The sequence below is a fragment of the Mastigoproctus giganteus genome, chromosome 2 (genome assembly GCF_048544385.1).
Source record: "Mastigoproctus giganteus isolate SK-2022 chromosome 2, ASM4854438v1, whole genome shotgun sequence".
Taxonomy (NCBI): Eukaryota; Metazoa; Arthropoda; class Arachnida; order Uropygi; family Thelyphonidae; genus Mastigoproctus; species Mastigoproctus giganteus.
In genome coordinates this window covers 131,431,923-131,457,753 of record NC_143576.1, presented here as the reverse complement: position 1 = coordinate 131,457,753, position 25,831 = coordinate 131,431,923, and the positions used below count along the sequence as shown (strand labels likewise).

General features: G+C 38.4%; 1 protein-coding gene across 3 annotated transcripts in view; it reads left to right on the top strand.

Moving 5' to 3' along the window:
* The window catches only part of LOC150089567 (uncharacterized), a 366,068-nt gene that overhangs the window by 270,887 nt on the left and 69,350 nt on the right, over positions 1 to 25,831 (top strand). For all 3 annotated transcript variants that reach the window (XM_090389544.1, XM_090389546.1, XM_090389545.1), the window contains exon 2: positions 13,046 to 14,498. In XM_090389544.1, coding sequence (XP_090245670.1) covers positions 13,051 to 14,498 — 1,448 coding nt within the window. In that variant the 5' untranslated portion in view covers positions 13,046 to 13,050. The remainder of the gene's footprint in view (positions 1 to 13,045; positions 14,499 to 25,831) is intronic.

Sequence of the window (25,831 nt, the reverse complement as noted above, 5' to 3'; positions counted from 1 at the left end):
CCGGCCATAGAAAAAAGTGTGTTGAATGCCGTCCAGAATAATCCTACTACCAGCACACGTGCCGTTGCCTCAGAAGTGTCTCATTGCAGTGTACAGCGTGTCTGGCACGACGATTCCTTACACCCCTTTCATCTCCAAAGGGTTCAGTTACTGCTCCTTCCCCCAAGATCATCCTGCATGTGTGGCTTTTGCGCAGTGGTTTCTCCAAGAAAGTGTTCAAGACTTGAATTTTCCAGCCTATGTTTTGTTCACGGATGAGGCTTATTTCACTCGGAAAGGCTTATTCAATCAGCACAATGCTCATGTGTGGGCTCACGACAACCCACACGGTGTGCGCCCCCATGCGGCACAACATCGCTTCGCAATAAATGTGTGGGCAGGTATGGTCGGTGACTGCTTAGTCGGCCCATGCCTGTTACCATCCCGCATGGACTCCGCTAAATATCGGATCTTTCTTGAACAAGTTCTACCAGAGTTACTTGACGATGTTCCAGCAAATGTGAGACGCAACATTTGGTTTCAACATGAAGGAACGCCTGCCCATTATGGAAGGTGTGTTCGTGACCATTTTGAACAGGCGTTTTGGGCGTCGATGGATTGGCCGTGGTGGACCCGTTGCCTGACCCCCCACGCTCACCTGATTTATCGAGCCTTGATTTCTTTCTGGGGGGGGGGCTCAAATCTATCGTGTATGAATCGCCTGTGAAGACGGAAATGGATCTCGTGGCGAGACTCGTCTGCGCTGCTGCTACTGTCAAAAAAACTCCAGGTGTGTTCGACCGTGTCTGCCAATCCATGTTGAGTTGGTGTCATGCATGCATCGCGTCTCATGGTGGAACCTTCGAGCATCTGTTGTAACATCATGAAATGCATCCATCTCGTACTCCATTGTTAATATTATGTCAAATAAATGTTTGCCACTAATTACTGTTTCGTGTCATTTCTGCTTCTTGTGCCATAACCGTTTCCGGTTATGGGTTCCTATGCGATTCACATTCCTTTAGATGTTACCTACCTCCCCTAAACGTTTGTACCAATATTTTTGAGACACGCTGTATAACAGGTTATCCATTGTCTGTGATAAGTTCTGCAAGGACAAAACTTACAGATCCGCCTCTCTGGCAAATATGTATGGCTGGTCAAACTGTAGGTGATATAACTTCCGGGATGCTATATTATCCACTTATTGTTGTCTATATATATCTACGATTATGTAAGTTATGTAATCAGTTGCTGTTTTAGGCCATGTATTGTATCAATTCATTTGAGCACTCTGTATATAGATTGTAAATAGCATGGCAATATTCATTCATTATTATCATGTAACCCGTGTCCTCTAGCTGGATAGCTGTAAAGGGACATTTCTGTGGAAATAAATCGATATTAATAATAATATACTGCGACTAGCCACTGTTCTGGTTGTGAGGCCGCATATCTTTAAAATGCGTGTTCTTCGTGTCTCCTCTGTGGCATTCGCAAAGGCTCTCATTAATGAATTTAAACCCATCCAATCGCATTAATTGAAATTTCCAATCCAGGAGTCTTAAAGTAGGAAAAATTAAAAAATTAATTAACTTCATTTTAAATTAAACAAAATGAAATGTATTTTATTACCTTGTATTTTTCACTGTTTTTGTTTTTACATCAATTTACCAGTTTTTTTTTTTTTTTTTTTTGCTTTTATTCAGAAAAAATAAATTGCAGAAATTCACTGTTTTAAGGCTCTGTCAAATCTCTGCAACGGTCAAGATCGCTAGAAACTGCTTCACTTTGAAGAGTACGTCAGGTCCAGAGATGATACCCATCTTTATTTTCAAATTTGCAATTTTTTTTTTTTTTTTTTTTTTTTTTTATACATATACGAATCGCTCGCAAACATCTTTTCCTCGTATAAATGTTTGTGCCTCGATTACTTTCCTGATAGCTGGAAAGAATACTTCATCTTTCCTAAATAAAATTCAAAATCCTATTCAAAAGGTAGGAGGGATCACTGTCTCTTCTTCTCGTCTCAGGTCTCAAAATTTGTCGGTTTACTCTGACGAGACTCACTGTGAAAAGGGCGGTGGGGTGGAAAAAGGAGTCTGGACTTTTTTTTTTTTTTTTTTCAATAAAAACCCCAAACACGAGAGATATTAGAACCTACAGTACTTAGTACCGTGCTTGGGTTGGAGGTTGAGAAGACGAGAGAAGATATTTGTTGATATTAGACTTGAACTTCTGTAGACTAATTTTCAGGAAATACGTCTGGAGGAAGGTTGTTCCAGAAAGCGGCAGTTCAATGAATAAATGAGGAAGATGAAAAGTTGGTTCTGTGAGTTTGAAGTTGGACAGTTTGGTTTGGTTTGGATTTTATTGGCGCATAAGTTGGACAGTAAATGGATGTTGGCTGGTGGCCGCACGTGTTCGGACTCTTTTGAAAGAGAGATCGGGAATTATAGAAGCCAATTCAGAAGAATTGTGCCCATGGAAGTATCTGTAGAAAAGGCATGCAGCAGAAACAGTACGTCTATGGGACAGCGAGTGGAGAGAGACTGTTAGAGACGAATCATTAATTAAACTAATTGCCCTCTTCTTAATGGAATCTAGAAGCCGCAGAGAGGTTTTGGGGGCACCACCCCAGATATGCGAACAATATTCCATGGTAGGGCGAATTTGCGATTTGTACAGAGTGAACAGCTGTTTGGAAGAAAAGTAACGCTGAGAGCGAAAGAGAAAATCAAGTTTTTTAGATGCAGAAGAAGCAATATTTGTAATGTGCTTGTGCCAAGAGAGATTAGAAATCAGGGTAATCCCCAAAAAGAGACATCATTTTGCCTAGAAATTGGAGTGTCACCAAAGATAATCATAGGAGCAGAAGAATCCTTTTTGCGAGATATAAGACAAGACTGAGTTTTAGACGGATTGAAATAAACTAAGTTATCTTTGCCTCACTGGAGATCGGCATTTAAGGAATTGGTAGCGGATATTCGAGAAGTTGAAGCTGATTGAGCAGGGCAGGATTTTTCAAAATGGAAAGTGGAATGCAATGTGCTATCATAGGCAAAAATATGGCTAGGATTTCCAGTCAATGGAAGAAGGTCATTAATATACAAGAGGAAAAGAGTGGGGGAAAGAACTGAACCTTGGGGGGACACCAGTATTAGGGGTGAAGTTAGAAGACAGAGAGCCATCTACCATCACTCTCAGTGAGCGGCCAGAGAGAAAACTGGATTCACAATTACAAAAAATAGTTAGCAAACCATAAGATGGAAGCTTGTTTAGAAGACCTTTATGCCAAACACGATCGAAAGCCTTTGAGATGTCAAGAGCAACTGCTTGTGCTTCACCGAACTTTGACATTGAATTTGTCCACAAATGGGTAACATAAGCCAGAATATCACTACTGGATCGACACTGACGGAATCCATACTGGCGATCGTTGATCAGACGGAAGGTTTCTAGGTAGTTTAAGAGTTGGCGGTTAATTGATTTCTCCATTATTTTATAAAGAGTAGAAGTAATTGCAATGGGACGATAATTGGATGGGAGGGATTTGTCACCATTTTAAGGAACTGGCTGGATATCAGAAAATTTCAAAGCAGAAGAAAAAACACCTTCGGAATAAGAAAGTGAAAAAAGGCGGCAAAGAATAGGAGTAAGTTCAGGAGCACAGATTTTGAGAACAAGTGGAGAAATACCATCAGGACCTGGAGCTTTCTTAGCATCAAGATTCGTCAAAATCCTTCTGACGTCCTTTTGACAGAAGACCACAGGAGGCATTGAATGGAGCGTGTTGGGAATGGTGGGAGGTATTTTACCAAGATCATTAATACAGGCGTTGGGAAAAAAGTGGGATGCTAGCAGGTCAGCTTTATCCTTGGCTGAAGTGACAACAGAACCATCTGGTTTTGACAGAGGTGGAAGCAGAGATGAGCAAAAGTTGCGGCCAATAGTTTTGGCAAGAGACCAGAATGCTCAGGTACCATTAGGGTAAGAAGCAAGTTTTCTACTCTAAGTCTGTTCAAAATCTAGTTTGGACTGATTAATAACTGCTTTACAATGGTTGCGAGCTTTGGTGTAGGCAGAAAATGAAACTGAAGAATTAGAAACAAGCCAGTTACGATATGCAACATTCTTCTCTTGAATAGCCTTAGCACATTTATTGGAAAACCAAGGTTTAGATAAAGGACGAGATTTTAAAGTGGAGTGTGGAATAAAGGATTCCATTCCTACAAGAATAATTTCACTGACACAATCTGAGCAAACGTTGACATCAGAAGTTTTGAAACAGTCATCCCATTTTGCATTCTTGTAATGCCAAATAATACGAGGTTGGGAATAGCCATGAGATAAAGGCTCCATTGGAGAAGAGACAACACCAAGTTGTGATCTGAGGTGCCTAAAGTACCACTCACTTCAACCGTGTACTTAGAACGGTTGTTTGTGAGAAAAAGATGTGTTGGCTGTATGGTTAGGATTGTCCGGTATTCTTGTAGGTAAATTAACAATCTGTGCAAGGTCATTAGTAATTTCAAAAGCCTCAGCATCTCGACCAGCTGGGTCGGTGTGACTAGGAAACGGAAGCCAGCCGGAGTTGTGAACATTAAAATCACCAAGGAAAATTACCTCACTGTTAGGAAAGTTGGGACTGGAGAAAGTCAAGTTGCAAAGAGAAGTCAAAGAGCTCCAAGTGATTAGTGGAGTTGGGAGAACGATGGAGACAACAGATGAATTTGACACAATGAGGTAGAGAGATTTTAAGCCAGAGAAGATCAAAAAGAAGAGATTCCAAATTACCAAGTCTCTGACAGTGAATATCGGAACGGACATATGCACATTTCGCCTACCTCAAAGGTAGTATGCACATACTACCTTTGAAGCGAAAGGAATCATGCAGCGAATAGTTTGGACTATCACACAAATCTTATCTCGACTTCCTTTCTAGCTACACTACACTACACTAAACAACTGTTAATTCCATATTAACTCTCAGCTCGATTTAATCTATTTGGAATTCAACTCCAAAGGTCTTTTTCCAACAATTCTTCTCCATCTCAAATCATTTGTTAGCTTTTCTGCAAAACTCCACCTTTAACAGAAAACTTATTCTCCGCTCTGTAAAGTCGACCAATGTAAGAACACAAGAGTCGGCTGATATCCCTCAGGGCGGTATCCAATCGGTTCTGCCATTCTCTTCGGTAATTCTTATGCTGTTACAACGTAACCTCCTCTCAACTCCTTTGCGGGTGACTGAAATTATGGTTAATTTACTGTTCTACGGAACACGCCACGTTTAATAACGCACAAAATATTCTCTTGATATTATATTTAATTTTCTTCTCTCTTTTGACCACAAAGATCTCGGGATTTATTATGACTCCCAATCACATTCAGAACTCAGCAACACTATGCTTGGAAACTGAGGCAAAATTAATCACATTTCTGACATTTCTACCATAATCAAATACGCAGATGCTCATTTTATGTTATGTGCTTCCGTTATTTGGTCAGCCACAACTAACCAAATTCTCTTCTCTCCACTGAATTCCAAGTTCTGAATATTAATTATCAAATTTCTTAATATGGTCGCTAAAATGTATTCTTCAATCTTTTCATTTAAGTGGGATAGAATCGGCATTGATATATATCAATTTCACAGTAGCTCGTTTTTCACATGCTATTTTGAAAAGTCAGCAGCTCAAAAGGGTTTCAGCACAATGTGGGTTTTAAGAGGACATTTGTATCAGAATTGTTTACGCTTGAAAACATTTTAGAGTGGTAACAAAACCAGCCTCCTCGTCCCGTGTACCTTCTCACGTGTTGTCCGTGATGACCTAGTCCTTCACTTTCTGGCCCAGCTTCCTGCTTTAGACTTTCAAGTATCCATTCTATTAAAATAACTATGAGCAGATAACCGTTGAAGTTCCGTGAGCAGGAATGTGGCTAACGAGCTACGAGATTCTATGGTTTTGATTATGGCTTACGTTCCAAGCGAGTCTTTAAAGCAGAAAAAAAAAAGTTTGCAGAAGTCGGTTCTGCTCTTAAGATTAGCGCATAATAAAAAGTGTTGCTGAATTGACCATCGAAATTATTGATAGATACATTATACACGAAATAATATGCCATAAGCCAGAATATTTTCTTAATACAGAGGGAGAGGGATCATTTGTCGATACAATTTCTTTACGAATAAACAGTCTGAAATAGCTGAGGAGTGGAGTAACTTACCACGTGCTCTGTTATTAACCTCACTTGCGATATAATCTAGAGATTTTAAAGTTTTTTTCTTTCCAGAAACAGCCACTAACCTCATAAAATGGCTTACCAAGTTATGAAAGGTTCCCGATATGGGTTACGTTTAGTAATGACCTATTGTTGAATAATGAATGCTACTGCGCTTTTCAATGGAAATCGTGTTGAAAATCTACTCATCTGAAGCCAGGTTACCCACTGATACATATGAGTTTCGACTAACGGTCCTATAATCACGAAAAATGATTAAAAGCAACACGCGTTGTAATTTATAAGGCAATGCTGCTTCGTTATACAGTTGAATCCCCGGGATAAATTTGACTGGAATAAAAGAACAATGAGGATATTCGCTGAGTAAGCATTTTTCTTTCTGTCACTTTTTCGGTCATCGTGGCAAGCAGTGTTTAAGACTGCCGTCCATCCACACCTTATGGGGGGAAAGAGAGAGAGTGGATTTGAGTTCAATCTAATGGGAGGAACCTTTAAGTTTTTTTTTTTTTTTTTCTCTTTGTAACGTAAGAGAGTTATTTGGTCTGAAACGAGAGTTGCGCTGCTTCTTCTCCAAGAAATTCCACTTGTGCAATAACATTAAGGGAAAATTTATAATATAAATAATGTGTTGTAGGAATTTTTCCAGTTCTGCAAATATTAGTAATATAAAAACACATTATTAATATTTTTTAACAGAAAAAATATCGTTTGCAGTTGTAAGCTCCATTTAGTACAATAGAGCATCCACTAGGTATTATATAATATGAGGAAATATTAGTTTAATCAGGGATAAGATGCAATTGTAATGGGCTGCTATAAAGTTTAGTGAAACCTTCTGCATTGAATCAGAACTCTCCTGATTAGATTCAGCCAATGGTCTTCTCAATCCCAATGTGAGATAATGCCAGAGCAATCCCCTCCTGTTAGATGGAACTCGAATTCACGAGTACCTAGAGATTATAGATGCATTTAGTGGCCGGTGAAGAAGAAGATAGACGTCCTATTTTTTTGTTTTTGAATTATTTTTGGCTGTGAGTTGCCGGTGGGAGATTAAGACGATAAAGCGCCCCTTCTAAGAAATGCTGCATCATTAAGATCGATGAAGATTGTATGAGATAGAGAATATTTTGACAGCGCAAAGACAACTTAGGCTATGAGGCTTGTTTTCTAAAGCCAGTTGATCTATTCTGAGATGAAGATTCGAGAATGCATTCCTCTCATCAAGAGGTTTCGAATCTAGGAAGTGTACCTTCTTTGGTGGATGGTAGACAACAGTCATTATCCTACAATCGATGCCTTTAGCGCAAAAGGTATAAAATGCTCTTTAAAAGGAAGGCATTCTGGGTAGGTATCGAGTTATGTGAGAATGTGTCAGACAGCAGCAACCAGTGTTAAACCCCGAATATTTGGCACTGGAAGATATCTTTTTTATCATCGCGATTAACTCATTTACATAAAACTTGTGGGGGGGGGGATATTTTTATCTCTCTGGACATTTACTCCTCGATGAGGCGACTTAGCACTGGAATAATGCTACTCCATTCAGTGAAGCCGGATTTCTTCACAGACACGATTGGTGACTTGCTTTCCTATGCTTGAGGGATAATCCAGTTTAACCCCTACATACGAACACGCGAGTTAGTCTCAACGGATGGGCCACCTTTCACTATATCGAAAATAGTTTTCTGTTCGATTTCCAACAACAATGCCTTGGAAAACATTTTCCTCTCAGAAAATAAGTAAATCTCTTTCACCTTGGTCATTGAACTTCAGTCAGTCAGTCAGTCAGTCAATCAATCTCTCTCTCTCTCTCTCTCTCTCTCTCTCTCTCTCTCTCTCTCTCAAGACTAGTGTTGTGAAATTCTGTTTGTGAGGCATACTAAAAGTTCACGTGTACAGTAGCGGCAAAAAAATAAGTATAAATAAAAAAAGGTACGTCTTCTTAAAGGATAAGCATTGCTCACCGTAATTTATATTTCCATGAACGCATCTCTTAAACTGTGCTTCTTGCTAACATTGTGGAGCGTTAAAAACTCATTTCAGCAATATTTGGGAAGTCAAAACAGTAAATTGGAATTTTTATCTTGAAATTCGTTTTTCCAGTGATATAAAATACCGTTTTTCATTTTCCCTGGTACTATCTTAGAACATTTTCTTTTATTTTTCATATTAGCTAATATATATTATTCCTTTCTAAGGTAGTAAATAAGAAACACAAGTCTTCAGGCTGTGTGATTCGCAAGATAATTGTACAGGCTTTGTACGATTTATGTATGAAAATTTAAATAAGAACATCCCAAAGACAGATCAGCAAAAATGGAAATTTAGCTTAAATATTCCTTACGCTGAATGTTTTTAAAGGTTCGGATTTCTTTATTTAAAATTCCCAAGATTTCCTGTGGATTTGGCATTTGCTATTTCATTATGAAAAAGCTATCAACTGGTTCCAGATGGTCCTGTAAAAAGCTTTCCTGTCCAAAAAAAGATCCAAGTCATGTTGGTTTATAAGTGCCATAATTCTTTTAAAGGCGGTTTCTTGGACTTCTCTAATCTCGATCTACCGATATGGAAGGGAATGTTCCGTCTAATATCTGCCACTGGTTCATAAAACTTACGATGGCACAGTACAGATCTGGCAGATAAGTTGGTCCAGAGCAATTGTGATGCAGAGGTTTAAGATCCAGGACAGTTCGGAGTGTTTCTAAAGATTGCAGTTTGAGATGGGAGTACAAATTCGGAAAGAAAATTCGGTGACAGAACATAGGATTTCATCTACTTTTTAGAAAGGCAGTTGATTAACTTCATTTACAATAATTCAAGTTGCTAAATCAAAGTTGTACAGTGAGGGGACACTGTTCGGAGCAGCATACTCCAGTATGGGAAGGATAGCTGCTTTAAACAGAAGCAGAGAACGGAGGATTTTTCCTTCCCACAACTTAAGTGAAAAAATATTTCCCTCGTTCATTTATTGATCCCTTCAAGATCTTAATTAGCCCCCCCCCCTTATAATTTGCCTTTGTATAATGTCTAGTTGCGAAACTTTACAGTTCGCATCTCCTCATTATGGACATCGATTAGGGCTCCCCACTAATCTGGTCGTCCTACGTTGACCCTTCTCTAGAAGCTCTATCTGGGACGTCCAAATTTTCTTTGGCCACGGGCAAAACAGATAAAATGCTGGAGATCGTGGGCACGCAAAAATAGTTCCTTGCTACTTATTAATTATCTCATATTTCCAAACAGAATCGAATTTTATCAATTTTAATATTTACAATTAAATTATTTTTGTACATTTAATTGTACGAAAATGACATTAATACGACGCTCTTTTTAAATATGATTACGAGTATAATAACATCGTTAATTACTGAGGAAGATACGCAGAACATCATAAAAAAGCAATTTTAAAAATTATTTCGGAGCATCTTCAAAAGAATGTTGAACTATAATTCTCAGCCATAATTTCAGAGGTTGTTTCACATTATCTTTTAAACTCGGGGGACGCATAATACTTAAGGCTGCCTACACAGCCGTGAACCGCACAATGTGAAGGATTGAATCGCAAGTGGTCCACGGGTTGAGTCCAGCTCTGTATCTTTCTTTTTTTCCACAGTTGTGACCTCTAAACTTGGGTACAATACTCCAAATGCAGTCTCACAGTTTTATACAGAGAAAATGGCAAATGGCATTGCTGTCTACTTGCAAAGATTATAAATCATGGGCAGAACACCATTTCTTCCTAGCGTTTTTGACAAAGCAAAATGATTTTCTTAACAATGTCTTTATTTAGAAAATGAGCACTTTCCATGAGTAGACTGTTCACACTCATGGCAAATTTCAGATTTAATTGTATCATAATCCCTTAAATCCTCGACCTGAACAACTTTACCTCCTTTTCGATGTTTATAAATAACTCCCTGATTTCTTTCCAAGGAATCTGTTCCATTTTGTCTAACAAATATTAAAAATATGAAAAAAGCACAACTGTTTCCGAATAACCAAATATTATAGTGAAGAACAAATATACTTAAAACAAATCGAGTCCTCCGTGTCAGCCCAGGAGGCTTGCCACTAATTTTGGAAAGTCTGGGTTTGAATCCTTCGGAGAATGGAATTCTTCAAGGACTCTTGAATCGGTCCGTAGTTAACCAATGTCTCCGCGGTAGCACAATGGTTATAACCACAGTCCTCCCCACACCAGGTGGAAAGGGTCCTGGGTTCAAATCTCGTCAATGACGGGAGGAACTTTTACGGGCTGTTTTTTAATTTGTCGCTGAGTTAGTCTGTCTCGGGCGTGGATAGCAAGGTTCCCTCCTCCCCCACTTCGGAAACTCGTTTTTCAGAAAAACAAAACAAACATTCAGCAAAACACGTCAGAGAACAGACGCAATTTATGGACATAATACACACGTGCTTGTTCTTATCAGTTCGGTCTTGGGTGGCCCTAACACGAGTTTTTTTTTTGTTTTAGTTTGTAGTTAGCCGATTTCAGACGGAGAGAGTTGGCTTTTCCCTTAGTTATTCCGGTTTTTTTCGCCAGAATAACAAATCTGGTCTGTGAATACACATTTGTACAACAAGGTACAAATACCATACACCACAAATATTTGAAAATACCATATGAGTTAGCACACCATGACCAAAGGAGTCGGCGTGTCAAGAAACCCTCAAACAAACACGGAAGCCGAACAAATAAGCAAATTTCTGTGATAAATTTGGACAAATGTCTCAAAGAGAAGCATTTCTTTTTTAAATAAAGCGCATTCTTTCCAAAAATCGTTTTATATTTCATCTTGGAGCTATCGTTCAGATAAATTTAATCCTTTGCATCTTTTACTTAAAATAAAAAATATATATATATTTTTTGTTATTATGAAATGACTCAGAGAGGTGCATAGAATGCTGATCTTGTAAACTAGACGTAGATAAAATCTATAAAATTTTTCTTAATACTACACGTAAGTAGGTCAGCTAAGTCATAGGAAGAAGGTGGAGTTCATAAAGATAAGGAAGCACTTCTAGTCCAGTGTGCACCCAATCGAGGAAATATCTTTTAAAATATTCTAAAGTATCACGAAGCTGTTAGCACTACAAAATTATCGAAAACTGTTCAAAGGTATTATGTTTTTTAAGGAGATGGGATACCAAGGTGGAAACAGTACATTCTTGAAGGGATACTTTTAAGTTTGTGCAGCCCCTTCTTCATGAAATGTCTGTTGGGAATGATCATAATGTGTTTGCAGCTGGCCAGGTTTGCTGCATACACATTGATCAAATGTACCTATATTGTACTTAAACAGGGTCTTAATTCTGGGGTTTTTTTCTTACTGCAGAAGTAACGTTCCCGGAGACCACTCATTTTAAATCTTAAGGTGATCTCCAAACGTAAATCCGAAATTAGTGTTTATGTTAAGAGCATACGTCGCATTTTTTAGTTTCAAATGGTTCTGAATTTGTTTTCTTATACATACATAAGGGGAGGGGGGTCCCCTTTCACCAGAGAAGATGCATCCTCGTCGTAGAACCCGTTGGATGCAGGTGAAATCAATGTACGACGGTCTCTTTCACCTCCGAAAATGAAAATGACGACCTATGAGCGGACCAACCAGACTCTTCAAGGAACCAAACATGTGCTGGTCTCCTGAAGTCTCGATTGCTCAGAGTATTGATAAAATTACTCTCGGACTACAATACTGTGTGTGTGTGTGTGTGTGTGTGTGTGTGTGTGTGTGTGTGTGTGTGTGTGTGTGTGTGTCAGGGAGGAGTCCGAGTATGGAGAATTATACTCGTAAACTTATATGAGAAATGTATCGGAGAATTGTACTCTAAAACCATCGCAGAAGTTTGGAACTTTTCACATACCAGAGGGATAGATCAAGTGGTTCGATTTAAGTGGCGAGGCACAGTGAGTAGTGAATGGTTCACACTTCAGGAGATGGCTTATGCGTTATTGTTCACGTAGTTTGACAACAACCGCGTTTACCACGTCTTGAGGGTTCCTTTTGGAGAATAGTGGGAGGATATGTGTGGACTTCAGTTAGAGATGGAGTTCAAAGAGTGCCAGCGGCATCTCAACATATAATTGGAACTGGCATCCCTTCAGTGCTCTTTCAGAAACCTGAAGATGCTGAAATTGTTGGGAAATTGATTCCATGCTATAAAGGTGAGAAGCTCCAGCATCTCCCATTGCATTTCATATAAAGTGGTTTTGATTGGGTTCGCAGAGTGTACACAAACGATTGATTTAGAAGCAACGAATCATCACACAGTCAGAATAAATCGATGGATTTCATCGTAGGTTACACGAGTTTAAAACTATCCTAGATGATAAACAACCGTACTGGCAACATTCTGCACCATCAAAATGAATACAACTAAGTTTGCAGATATGATATGAACTCTCATCTTTTCTCCATATTGCTGACAGATCCTTAATTTTTATTTATTTTTATTTTTTTTTGGTAGTTGTTGGCGCATCGGCTTCTGTGGCCATAATGCACCTCCCAAGGTTTTTGCAGTACTTTGATCCAAGCCCGAGGAGGGATTCGAACCCGCGACCTTTGGGTTGCCAGGCAGGCACTTTTACCCACCCGGCTAGCTCGGTCGGCACAGATCCTTAATATTTTCTTTTTAATCGAATTATTGAGAAATAACCTCTGTGTGATTCTAATAACAGTTTATTTGTCAGAAAGCGTTCCTTTCTCCATTCTATTTTAATTTTTTGTTTGATCTCCTGTCCACGTTTTAAACCTTTTAATTAATAATGATAATATGAATTTGTATATTTGCTGTTCCTAACTGGCAGTTTTGTTTCCCGTTACAGGAAGTATGATTCTGCTGCTTCTGCAGTGCATGCATAAGATGAGCTTATTTCACAACCTGAAGTTAAAACGACGGAAGGTAGATTCAAAATGCAACACTGACGGAGAGACCAGCATAGAATTCATCATGTCATCCCCAGATAGCAGACCTGGCATGGAATACATCAAGAGGGAAGGAGCAGGAGATGGATCATCATCTTTTCTCGTTTCCGGATCCGAGGATGGGGGGGAAATTTCCCCTCATTTCGTCTCGTCGGAGAGCGATGTGTTTTTCGCCGATCCGGAAATCAAGCGGGAGCAGCCAGACACTAGTGTGGGGGAGGAGTTGCCCTCCTGTAGTCAAGCAACCACCAGCACTAACCCCAGGAGGATATCCGTAGTGCATATGAGCAGTCGGAAGCAGTCCCGAGAAGGTGAAAGGTCAACGGAGAGTCCTCAGCGTGAACGTCGGAATAGCGTGTTTGATGGGGGAGGAGGGGGAAATGTGGCTGAAGGGAGGGAGGAGCTCGGTTTGGACTTGAGTGCCCCCACGCGGCTGCGGGGAAGTAGGCCCGAGCTCCTTCCTCATCTCAATACCCAGTTATGGGCGCCCTCTAGCGCACTTTCTTACCGAAGGCACTTTGGCGGACTCGAGGAGCAACGAGAATCACAAGCACTTTCCTCTACCTCCCAAGAGGATGAGCAGAGCTTGATCCTTCGTGGACAATGCAGAACGCCAATATTGGGAGAAATCCCTAGTTCCGGCCGGGGAAGGACTATGGTGTGGACAGGACTCAGTCCGACTCAGACGCTGATGAGCCAAAAGAGAGAAAACACTGCAACTGCCACTAGCCTATCAGCTGACTCAGCAAGTGTGAGACACCTGTCTGGGTCCGACACAACAGCTACATCCTCGGAGAGTCAAGAGGTTATTGTGCAACCGCTTTCGCCTCAAACTTTCTCACTTTACACAACTTCTGCCTCTTCTCCGCCCCCCGCCATTTCAACGCCATTCAGCATTCACAGTCAAACCCCGGTGATTACATACACTTCAGGCCCTAAAGAATCTGTGGTCAGTAGTCTGTCTTATGGACCGAGTCCCAGCAAAACAGCGTTCCCTGGAATCCCTTTGAGTGTCAGGCGAGGGAGCGAAGATAGTACGAGAACCTATCGGCCTTCGCCCACGACTGAATCCAGTTCTCGGGGATTCTGGACACAACAGTCGGGGATTGTAGACAAGTACCAACCTGTTGCTTTGTCTTCCGCCACGGCCCAACCTGACTCGCAGGCTTTGAACTTAACCGTGGTTCCATTAGTTCGTAAAGAGTCATCGCCAACTCTTCAAACTGTCACTGCCACGCCCTCTACATCCCGAGGAATAGGGGGCGAAGAAGAAGACGACGATCAACCCATGGTATGCATGATCTGCGAAGACAAAGCTACTGGTTTACACTACGGGATCATCACATGTGAAGGGTAAGTGCGCATGCAATTCTTTTTCTCTCTTAGTTTAACCTTTAATGATTGAACATGTTGGTTTCTTTTGGAATTTAACATCGCTCCTTCAGAAGGAATACGTAATGCAGATTAGCTTAGCAATGCCTTGGTAATACATTATAAATTCCCAGGAGGAATTCTTAAAATTGGAAGTGGGATGCATCTGAAATTTGTATTATTTTCACATTAATTTAATATATATGATTTTACTTAACATTTTCCTTACGTTCTTCGATTCCGGATTCGTCCCTCTTTCAAAGTGCAATAAGTGGCAACTTCGCAAATGTAAACCAGAGATACAAGTTTTGGCTCACGTAGAATAAACAAAAAAAAAGGGTAGATAGATTCATTTGAAATCACTGCTAATATTATTCCCTCCTCCCACGGGTCGTTACGCCTTGTTTTAAAATGCTTCTGATGTGACTAAATGTTATAAAATTTCTTAATGATTATCATACAAAAAATTGAATGCAACAAAAAATACAAGAATATCGTTACCGAGAAATACATCACAGATATGACATCAGTGTTCTTATTGTGAACAACGGTGGATTAGCAGAGTGTTCAGAAGTTATCCATCGTTTCTTTACTTTGTTTGGATGGTGACTCTCAAAGCCCTCGCCCCTCTCTACTTTAAAACCACCCGGCTGGTGAAAGTAATCTTCCCTGTTAGCGAAGATTATGCAGTCCTTAACCATAATACAGGATCAGCTGGACAGGAATGAAATTACGAGTATAAAGGAATCACGACACAGTTACACATTGCTAAAACAATGGTTAAAAGCCAGAGTACAGTTATTGATGGTCTTATGGCAAGAATAAGGTTCTGCAAGATTCCGCACTGGACCAAGAATGATTTCTAATATTTATTAATTATATCGATTTATCTAGTTTAATATTTAAGTTTTGATGATGTTACAAAGTTGATTACAGTGATTAAAGACCGTAATCATGGTATTCTGCTCAAACGAGACTTGGATAAATTATGTGGACGGACTAAGAAATGGCAGCTGAGATATAATTTGGAAAATGCAAGATCTTGGATCTGGCTAGCAGTGATCTTAGAGTGGCTTACTTTTTGGTTAACCAAATTCAAGATAACTTAAATGGAAATGAATCTGGAGGAAAAAAATCTGATATGAAATTCTTTAGGTAGTGGGAATAGGAAATATTCTTGAATATAATGCTGGCCAATCTTCCCAAGGGTCTGCAGTAGGAGATTGAAGCGAGAATGTCGGAAGCTAAAATGTCTTCATAGGGTGACACAGCACAGTGGATATTTTAAGCGAGTTTGGGGTTTATAGTATTTTTTGTTTTTATCACTGTTGATAGGGAAATGGTGGCATGATAACAGACGTCTCTGAAAGAGAGCAACTTGATTATAATTGGTAGTTTAAACCCGCGGTTATCCTCGCAGGTCTAAACTGTATCGGTGGTAGTCACAGAATAAGTAAAGGCAACTACTGCCAAATCCTTATTTCCTCGTAATTCAGTTCTAACTAAAACTTTCTCCAATAATAAACGGAATTTGAATCCTCCAATACAAGCCACGCTTATAATTGTTTAAGCAACTCCGCTGTCAGTGAATTCAAAATCAAATAGATCCTGTTCCATTTGGATGCACATTAAGGTAACAGTCCTCGAGAACGACATCTGTACTATTTAAGTAAAGTAAAACTTTCACAGTGCTCCTTTAAATGGAATTGAGGTCATCGCACAGCACGTGTAGGTATAATGAACTAGCACCCAGGCGTTAAGGAAATCGAGAACCAGCACCCAGATCCTAAGGAAATCGAAACTGGTTAATTATTTATCCCTTTTTATTGGTATTTTTGTTGAGGCTGTTTTGTCGTGAAGAAATGTGTGTCTCCTTAAAAACCGTCTCCAGTTCCGCTGTCTAAAATAATGTTTTATGCGCTGCTGCTTTTTCTTTCAAATTATATAGCAAGAATATCAAAATTCCTGGGAACTGCGCTTACAGTTCTCTATTTTACTGTCGCAATTGGTATGTGATCTGGGACAACGGACTGTTTGAAACGAATTCTGGACAATTTCGGGTTCAACCGATGCAGAAGCATTTGATTAAATTAGGCGTTTCCGCAAGAAACCGTTTTTAATTCCCTAAAAAGTGATAACTACAAAAAAATGTCACAGAAAATGAGTCTTATGATGAGCCGGACAAAACAATTTTCAGAAAAAAAAAAAAAAGCAAAATTTTCAGCGTCAGCTAATTGACATAATTAATGAACATCCATTTCTTCACTGTTCCCCATAATAAAAATGTACTTCGTAAATATTAGCGCATGTTACTCTCATCTTTATATATATTGATATATTTATATATTGTCTATAAATTGCGCGTGTGATTCGCTGTTTGCTGGAGGAGAAACCAGTTTCCGAGAGAAAAAACCATGCTATTCTCCCCCGAGACCCACTAACTCAGCCACGTTGTGAAAAAAGGCCCATAAAAATTCCTCCCGTCATCCACCCAATGTGGGAGAGGACGGTTATTATATCAACCCTCGAGGGCCACTGCTACCGCATTGGTCCAGTGAAAAACGTACTTGCCTAAGAAATGCAGGTCAAAAGTGCGAATGCTGTCTGCAGTATGGGTGTTGCGATTGTCCAATATATTTTAGTAATCCCGTTGCCTGCATTGCTTTTTTTTTCTTTTTAGTCGGTCCAGCCCATTTCCCTCTGCCTTTGTGCGGTCAACTACCCTTAAAGAGATATTCAAAAAGTGCTAAAAATTTGAGGTTCTACTGTATTACAATAAAATGCCCAGGACCATCAAAAACTAACGCGGCAGCTGCGGGTGAATGTAAATAATGAAAAGCAATTCATCTTTTACTATTGATTTAAGATAGTCCAAAAGACTTTCATGAAGAGCCTCACTCTCTGTACATGAAATCCCCCCCCCCGCAGGTTAAAATCTTGTTCAAGTTGAGCAGTTGAAGAGAATTCTTCTCCTCGTTTCCTTCCTACTGGAATTATTGACAAATAAGATATCTTGCTCTACAAACCATTTCATAAATATCGAAAGCAGCGCTAAGAAACAAGTATCAGAGAACCCGATCCCTTGTGAGATGTAATAAGTAATGCATTCGATGATGGGTTCATCTCGAGAAATGGGCTTGATAAACCTTTCTCTTATACCAGTTAAACTCTCCTCACCAATTAGATGGTATACGGAAATAGGAGTCAGTTAATCAACGGGCGTGGGAACTACCGTAAAGCAAATACAGCATCAAGTTTTTCATTCAATAAAACCCCATTATTGACGAAGAGATGTTGGGGAACAGCACGAGGTGAAGTGGGAAAGGCAGGTTGATAATGGAGTCAAATGATATTTTCCAAGTTTATATGTAGATCCGGGAAGAAATCCAATCTTTTGGCCCGTTGGAGGCTGTGGACACTACGCCTTGCCTCGGAGAGCATCCTTTCAGTATTACTGGTCAGAAAAAAATAAAGTGGAAGTACTGGAGTTTGTTTTCTCAAAGTCCGGACCTCATTTCAGTAGGAAATATCTTGGATCTGTTAAAACTTTCTTGTTTTCTCGTCTATATTTGAACATCGTATAGAACACCCTACTCGACCCAAAAGATTGGTCAAAAGTTTTATTTGTAGTGTGACTAAGAGCGTATGCAGCCACATAAAATGCAACATACAGAAGAATGGTTACTTGGGAGTTTTTAGCTTGTTCCATTTGTGTGAATTTTCTTATATGTAGCGCACTTCAGTTTTTTAAATAATTTCTGGACAATTTGGGAAAAATCCCAATGAGGATAAACTGTTGAATTTTTTTTTTTTTTCATTCAAATTGTGACATTCTGGCATTCATATGCGCATCTTCACGTTTACGCATGCTGAGCTGATCATGTACAAATAGTTGTAGTTGATTTTTTGAACCTGGGTAAGAATTCCCAATATTGCCGGCTTCGAAAGTTGTTTCAAAGTTCAGAATCTTTCTGACGCTACGTATGTTCAATGAAACCAAATTCTTCACTCGGTGTGTCAGTTAATTTAATAATGCTGCAGTCGATTTTTAATAAAAAAAAAAATCAATCGCAGTTTTCGTAGGTTGGGGAGGGGGGAGAGTTAACAGTGGAAAGAATGGGCTAAACAGGTGTAGCACGGCCTTTTTGATTATTACAATAAAACCTGTTTGAAATTTCCAGAGACCGTAATAATAGATTCCGGGTAGCACTCAGTAATGGAGAACTTATTAAGAAAATTTTATGTTTATCGTTAGCCGTGGTCCAATAATGATATGGCGATCTTGTCTACACCACTTGGACAGAATCACTTAATAAGTGATTTATTTCTGCTGAACACTTAATGACAGGTCTCAGGAAACTAAACAACGTAAAGAAAGTGGGTTACCCAAGTAAATGTTGAGGAGAAAATTGGCGTGCGTGATAGTTTTCGCACTACTAGTCACCTACACAGAGCCGTAAGAAATATGAAGAGGTTGGTTTGGGCTTAAACCGTTGATAAAAATAAAACTGTATTCGATGACGAAGAGAAGCGTTGGTGTTTTCAGCGTCGCAGTTTACCAACATTCAGAAATTTCATACGGAAAGTTAAGAAATATTTAAAATACTTAAACTACTAAATAAGTAAAGTAGTTGATAGGTATCTGGGATTAATGAAAAGGGAATGATACTCGAGAGAGCGTTGAAATGAAAGTGAACGGTTCATTATAAATGGGCAAAAGTAGAGTTCGCTTCTTGAGGGATTTATGACTGTAAGACATTCGGAAGTAAGTGTTTAATTCGTGATGATTGTTCTTTTGATACAACTGAGATACCTGAGCCCTCAGCTACTTTAAGATAGCTGCATGCCAACAATGAACCACGATATCTTTTTCAAAGTCAGAGTGAATTATAAAATTTCTCTTAACTGTCGCTTTTAATAATCTTGACCTGTAGAAAAACAACTGTTTTTCTACAGGCCTTGAGAGGATTCCTTTGTGTTTGGAAGAGATGTCTACCTGCTGTCACTCCCATCATCCTCAAACTCTTCAAAATTTCTTCGAAATTTGGCATACATCTTCATCTAAAATTGGTTCCATCATATAAAAATAACGAATAGGAGAGCGTCTCAAAGTACAGACCTATCCGTAATCTAAATTCTCCAGCCAAATTATGTGGCACCATAATCACATATATATCAGATCACTTGAACTCTTTCTTCACTCAGAACCAGCACGGATTCTTGAAGGCAGATCTATCGCCATCAACCTTTCTACTTCTGGGAATATATTTCTAGTAGCTTTGATAATATAATGCAAATCGGTATTATTTATAACAATCTAAAGAAGGTTTCGATAGTGTTTCACACGATAGTGTACCTTAAAAAATAGATTTGGAAAAATTTCCCCAATAGGAAATCATCATAGAGAATAACCACCTCTTTCAATTTACTCCACCTCAGAGGTGCTCACAGGAATCATCTCTTGGATTATTCCTGTGTTCTCTCTTATTCCCCATTTTCATCATCCACCTTGGTTACTTTCTGAAAATCTTAGAATTCCAGTTCCCATCTATACGGGTAATGTGAAACATTTTTTTTTCCCCCGTCGATCAACTGCTAACCATGCCATTATCTTCCAAGGTACCACTGACTCTTGTTAACTGGATGAACTGTAAGAGTTTGTTAACAGTAACAAACTGAGAATTAATTTCAGGAAATGTAGGATAATTACATTTGTTGATTCCAGAAAAAAAAAAAGTCGAATCTCGTTATGTCACCAGTCAACCAAGTATAGATAGATTGCAGAAGTCAACCTCATATAAGAGATTTTGGTACTTTCCCTGAATCATACAACTTGAAAAAAATCTGGGCCTAGAAATGCTTACAGGTTCCAGGACCATAAAATAGCAGTTCTAATGAAATCCTTGGCCTTACCCGGAATTCGTTCCCACCGTGTACTTGGTTGCGTAAAGAGGAAAGAAAAAGTCAATATCTGCTTGAATCCGTGTAGAAAAATATTCGTGTAATTCACCTTAAGAAATACTTTTTTTACAGAATCATATTTTTCTATTTACTTTGCAAATACTGGACCTGCTCAATTTCCATATTCCATCCACCTGCCAAAATGGTCATATTGCATATTCCTACTATTAAACTAGATGTCAAAGAATTCTCGTTATTATCCTAAAATCATTCTAAGTTATCGCATAAAATTAAAATAAACTACTCCGGCTAGAACAGACCTGAATCAGAATCCCTTCGATGTCGTGAGGAATTTTTATGGACCTTATTCACAACGCGGCTGATTAGTTGGTCTCAGGCGAGGGTAGCATGGTTTTTATCTCCCAGAAACTCTGGTTTTTCGCCCAGCAATATGGCCCAAGTTATTGAAAAGTAAACAGATAAGAAAATAATAAAAACCTATACGCGTCCCCACATAAGCAGTGCAATATTGAAACGCGCAATTTTTTAGTTAAGAATATAATAGAAACACTGCATTCGTCTCAAAGTAGCGTGACAAAAAGTGGATCCACATAATGAGAGAAAGCAAGTTGGCTTGGAGTATGGAGGCATTAAACTATTTAAAAACATATACAGTATTAACAAACAACAAACAGGCCCCTGAACACAGTTGTACAGACATAACTACCAAACCGGGCAGAGTATCATAACATGCTTTACTTCATCATACGCTTTATTATAAATTAATATACAGTACTGTTCAAAAATACAGAGCACTTAGTGCCTTCCAGTTTCACACCACACAAAAATGTTAATTATGCTTAATACGAACCACTTATATACAAGTGGTTACAAGAAAAAAAAAAACAGCATTAAAAGAAAGTATGGAATAAGTTGCTTCTGCAAATCCTTATGATTTGCAGAAGCAAGATATTCCTCTCGATATATAAGAGTCATGAGAGTTCTTCGTGGGAACATAAGGAGATTTGTACGGCCCGGTATTAGAATAAACTCTCTTAGTAAACTTCTCACATTAAATTCCTCTCACAAGGGTGGGGGAAGAATTTAATGTGAGAAGTTATTAAAGAGCATATTGCTACCAAGTAGCAATACTAAGGTAAAAAAATATCGATTATGTAACTAAGGGTATTTGATCAGCATGCAAATCTAAGATGGCATGCTTGGTTTTTCTCCATCGTATGAGCTTCAAGTAAATACGGTATCATTAGATTTATTACCATTCATCCTATCTAAATCGCTTTTTTAATGATTTCAAACATGAACGGTTAATGAACTTGCCTCTCTATCTCTTTCAGTGCCACAGACGGTAAGAGGGTTGAGAGGAAAAAAAAGGGGGACTCGCAACATTATACTTAAAATTTTAAAAGTTTCAAGGAATACATATGGAGAAAGAATGTTCTAAGAACGGAAACAGAAAAGACGAATGAAGAGAATAAGCGCTAATTCCACGAATTTAAGGGGAACTGAAATTGGGAACTAAAAGCACTTGTAGTAAAAATATAGTTAACTGATGGCGTGAAATAAAATTGATTTAAAAGGATCTTAATTTTAAAGAATAGTCATTTGATAATAACCATGAATTTAGATTTTAAGAGATTTCAAATGGATTAAAAATTAATGGAATACATAAAATAATATAAAAAATTCATAATTTGTGATGTGCTGGTCATTTTTTGAAACACTGGAAATTGCCCTGCATGATATTGAACACAGTAATGTGAAACTGATTACCATTAGAACGGCAGTGCATTTGGAAAGTGAATATCTTTGCAACAGTCCATAATAATCAGAACTTCGCCATATCTATTTGAGCACACTCTACAATATTTCGCAAAGACAGACTATTCAGTCCTCTGTAATCCATAGGGATTCGGCAGCTTTTGTCTCTCATTTTACCAAGTCTGTGATCGAATTACTGAGAAACTGGAGTAATTCTTAAGGACGCTTCAATTCTGAGCAATGCTGAACTACTGGGACTTTCTGAATTTCAACGATGCACATTGATCCATTAAGTCATCGCTCCTTCCATTCTATTCATGATTTCAGTACCTAAAAAAAATTCACTAATGTTCTTTACTAAGAATTTTTTAAAAAATTTTTGGTAAAGAACATCAACCACATACGATGTGCTTTACTAAGGGTGTGGTGAATCTCCTGACTGGTGTAATTCTTTTATTGCGTACGCGAACAAAATGAGTATTTAATATTAACAAAAGAGTACTACAGTAAATCGACAATGAAGTGCACACAGATCAGTTCGATTACGCGCATTTTTAATCTGCGTAATTTTATTACTGGAACCCGAGTTCAGTATTCTGCTTCCTGGGGCCAGCGTAAACCAGCAGTTTCTATTTCTGCTTTCAAAATTTTGAACGTCGCTCCAGTGATTACACAGAATACTAAACACGATAAACAGGTCATTCTGTATTCATTCCTGTATTTGTACCATCTATCACAAAGTTTTGCTGTCGTTTTTATTCCCAAGTTGCGAACACTTCTGGGAGCCCTCTGCTATTAATGAAAGATGCAGCACAATAGGAACGCGAATTATGCAACCATTAGCAACCCCGATGTTATCTTTTGACATATGCTAATGCTTTACATTGTCATTTAATTGTGACTTCGGACCACGCGATCATCACCTAACATGCTTTAGAGTGGTGAGATGACCCCATATTAGTTAAACGCTACCTTTCTGAGAAGTGATGAGAAGCCTGAAAAGTCATTTTCCACTCATTTTTGAAAGTATGTCGGGAAATATTCTTACAGTTTGATCCCTGCATTTTTCTATTCATCTTTCAATGAAATGATTAGCTGGTTAAATCTATTAATGAATTTTTATTCTACTGTTATAATTTACGTGAAGCAATGGGTACGAGGCTCCCACCACCTTCTGTCTCTTATTAACTTGGTAATATAATAGGCATGAAAATTAGCAGGATTTTCTAGTCACTTGAGAATTTGCCACCCCTCATTGAAAGGACATTCAGCCCATTAGGGACGAGCAACCGCTATTGCCGATTCTTTTAGTGTCTTGCAACAAACTGTTTAAAAAAACGAATCTTGGCCTTTGTTTATTCCTCAATAAAAGTAAACTTTTGTAACTCTTGTGGCGTTCAATTGACTTTTTTTGTTGTTGTTTCTTTTTTTTTTTTTCTGTAATTTCTGGGAATTGGGGAACACGCACACATTCTCCCAGGCCCTCGTGGGTAACCTAGGTTCTGTGATCTTGTTACTCTTCCACACTTGTGGGAAAAGCTTGAATCTGAATCCCAATCAAAACGGAAGGAATGTTATGTTCCCCAGCCCATACAATGGTCTTGTTAATTGGTTCGGTAGAGGCTCGCGTAGTTCCCCTTCTCTAAATAGGGATTTTCATCCCCAAGAAACAGTCAGATCACCAAAAAAATATGCAATTCGCAGACGTTATATAACGATGCCCCATGGCCTTAGTTGCTATGATGTTTAATCTAAGCAACTTAAGCAGATGCAGTTCTATTATATGAAATGAATTGCGAAACGAAATATACTTTGCTATTTAAGACACTAAAATAAGTAAAATGCTTCCTAGCCCATTTATATTAGAGACAGGACGATGAAAACGTAAAGATATTGCTAACCTTGAACATTAACTCTTGGATTCACAACTTCTTTTGTCTAAATTTATACTTTATTAGCGTTGTTGGAGGATGGGTAAATGAATGCACGGTATTTGGGTTATGGACGTTTTAGAATGGCCAGAGAATATGTAATATTCTAAATAAAATCTCACAATCATTTTAAATTTTAATAATGATTGAAATGCATACTCCGATGACATGTTTTCATAATTCGATCATTTTACACATACTGCAAAGAGGGGATGCTCAAACTCCTTTTCATTCTGACCTCCACTGTTTTCCGACTTGGCGATGGTTCCAGTATCCAAGAAATCTGATATTACGAGAATTGGTTTGAAATAAGGTTACAGAAGAGGACAAAATTGATTGAATTCAACAGAATTTCTCTTTTCCCCCATATTTATTAAAATGAAGTAATTGTCCAATCATTTAATCGAAGTATTCATGCCAATGTTAAAGAAAGTGTTTTTTATCCCCCCTATAAAGTTAGAAATTTCTCGCTGAACTTTTTTCTCCTTCGAACTAGTTAACCTGAGAGGTGTGTTTTAAATATTAAAGCAAGTAAAATATATATGTGGAACAAGGATAGGATTATCTGGTAGATGATTCAGGATATTCCGCCTAATATTTTTAGCAGAGATACGAACTTCAGAACCAAGTAAAAATTCACATTTACAAGAAAACCATAAACCATATAAATTTAATAATAATACTGATATGATGTTTATTTCACCATAAACTTCAACAATCTAATGATGAATTCCTGGTGCTGTTCCTTGTATTTCCTCATCTTGTGAACTCCACTGATCGGAGTATAAACAGAAAATGTATTTTATTTACTTTCAGAATCGATTCAGGATCTGAAAATAAGGAAGAAAACTTAATATAAATGTGTGTCCAATTCTAAACAGTTACGGAGCTATGCCTGTTCGAATTAAAAATAAAAAACTGGCTAGGAGTTTAATGATAAAAAATAAAAACAAATAAGCAACCGTGTACTTCGTGTGAAAAAAGTTTATTAAGTTTGTCTGTTTATTCAGATCATATGAATTTACAAGTTGTCGGTTCCCTTTTTGAGCCTCACATTCCTGTTACATGTTCTACAACATTAGGAGGAAACAGAAAAAGAAATATTTTAAGAAAGAAGTATTTATTATCCATTAGCAGCTGGTTACCTAACACGGCTTCCGCTTAAATACTTCCATAGGCACTGTTCTTGTGAATTGGCTTCTATAATCTTCCAACCCAGTCCATACACGTACCAGTAAGCATCCTTTCACTGTCCAACTTCAAACTCACAGAACGCACTTTTCACCTTCCCCATTCATTCCGTTTTCTGTAACAACCTCCATTCATGCGTATTTCCTGAAAATTACAATCTACAGAAATTCAAGTCTAATGTCAAGAAATATCTTCTTTCGTCTTCTCAACATTCGACCCACGCACGGTACTAAATACTATAAGTTCTAATACTTTTCGTATTTGTGGTTTTCAAAGACAGGTTATGTTGTAAAAATAATAGTAATACAGAGACAAATTTAAGCAAAAAGAAATCAAAATACAGCGCGATGTTTATCTGAATAGAAAGATCGATATACCATGAACGTTTCTTTCCCCAACTCTATTAATGCAGTTGTAGACACTTTTTCTGGCAGAATTACTGTGACGGTGGACTGAAAGTGCTGTGTATCGTGGGTGAAACCTCACGAAGAGCATTTCAAAAAGAAATTTCCA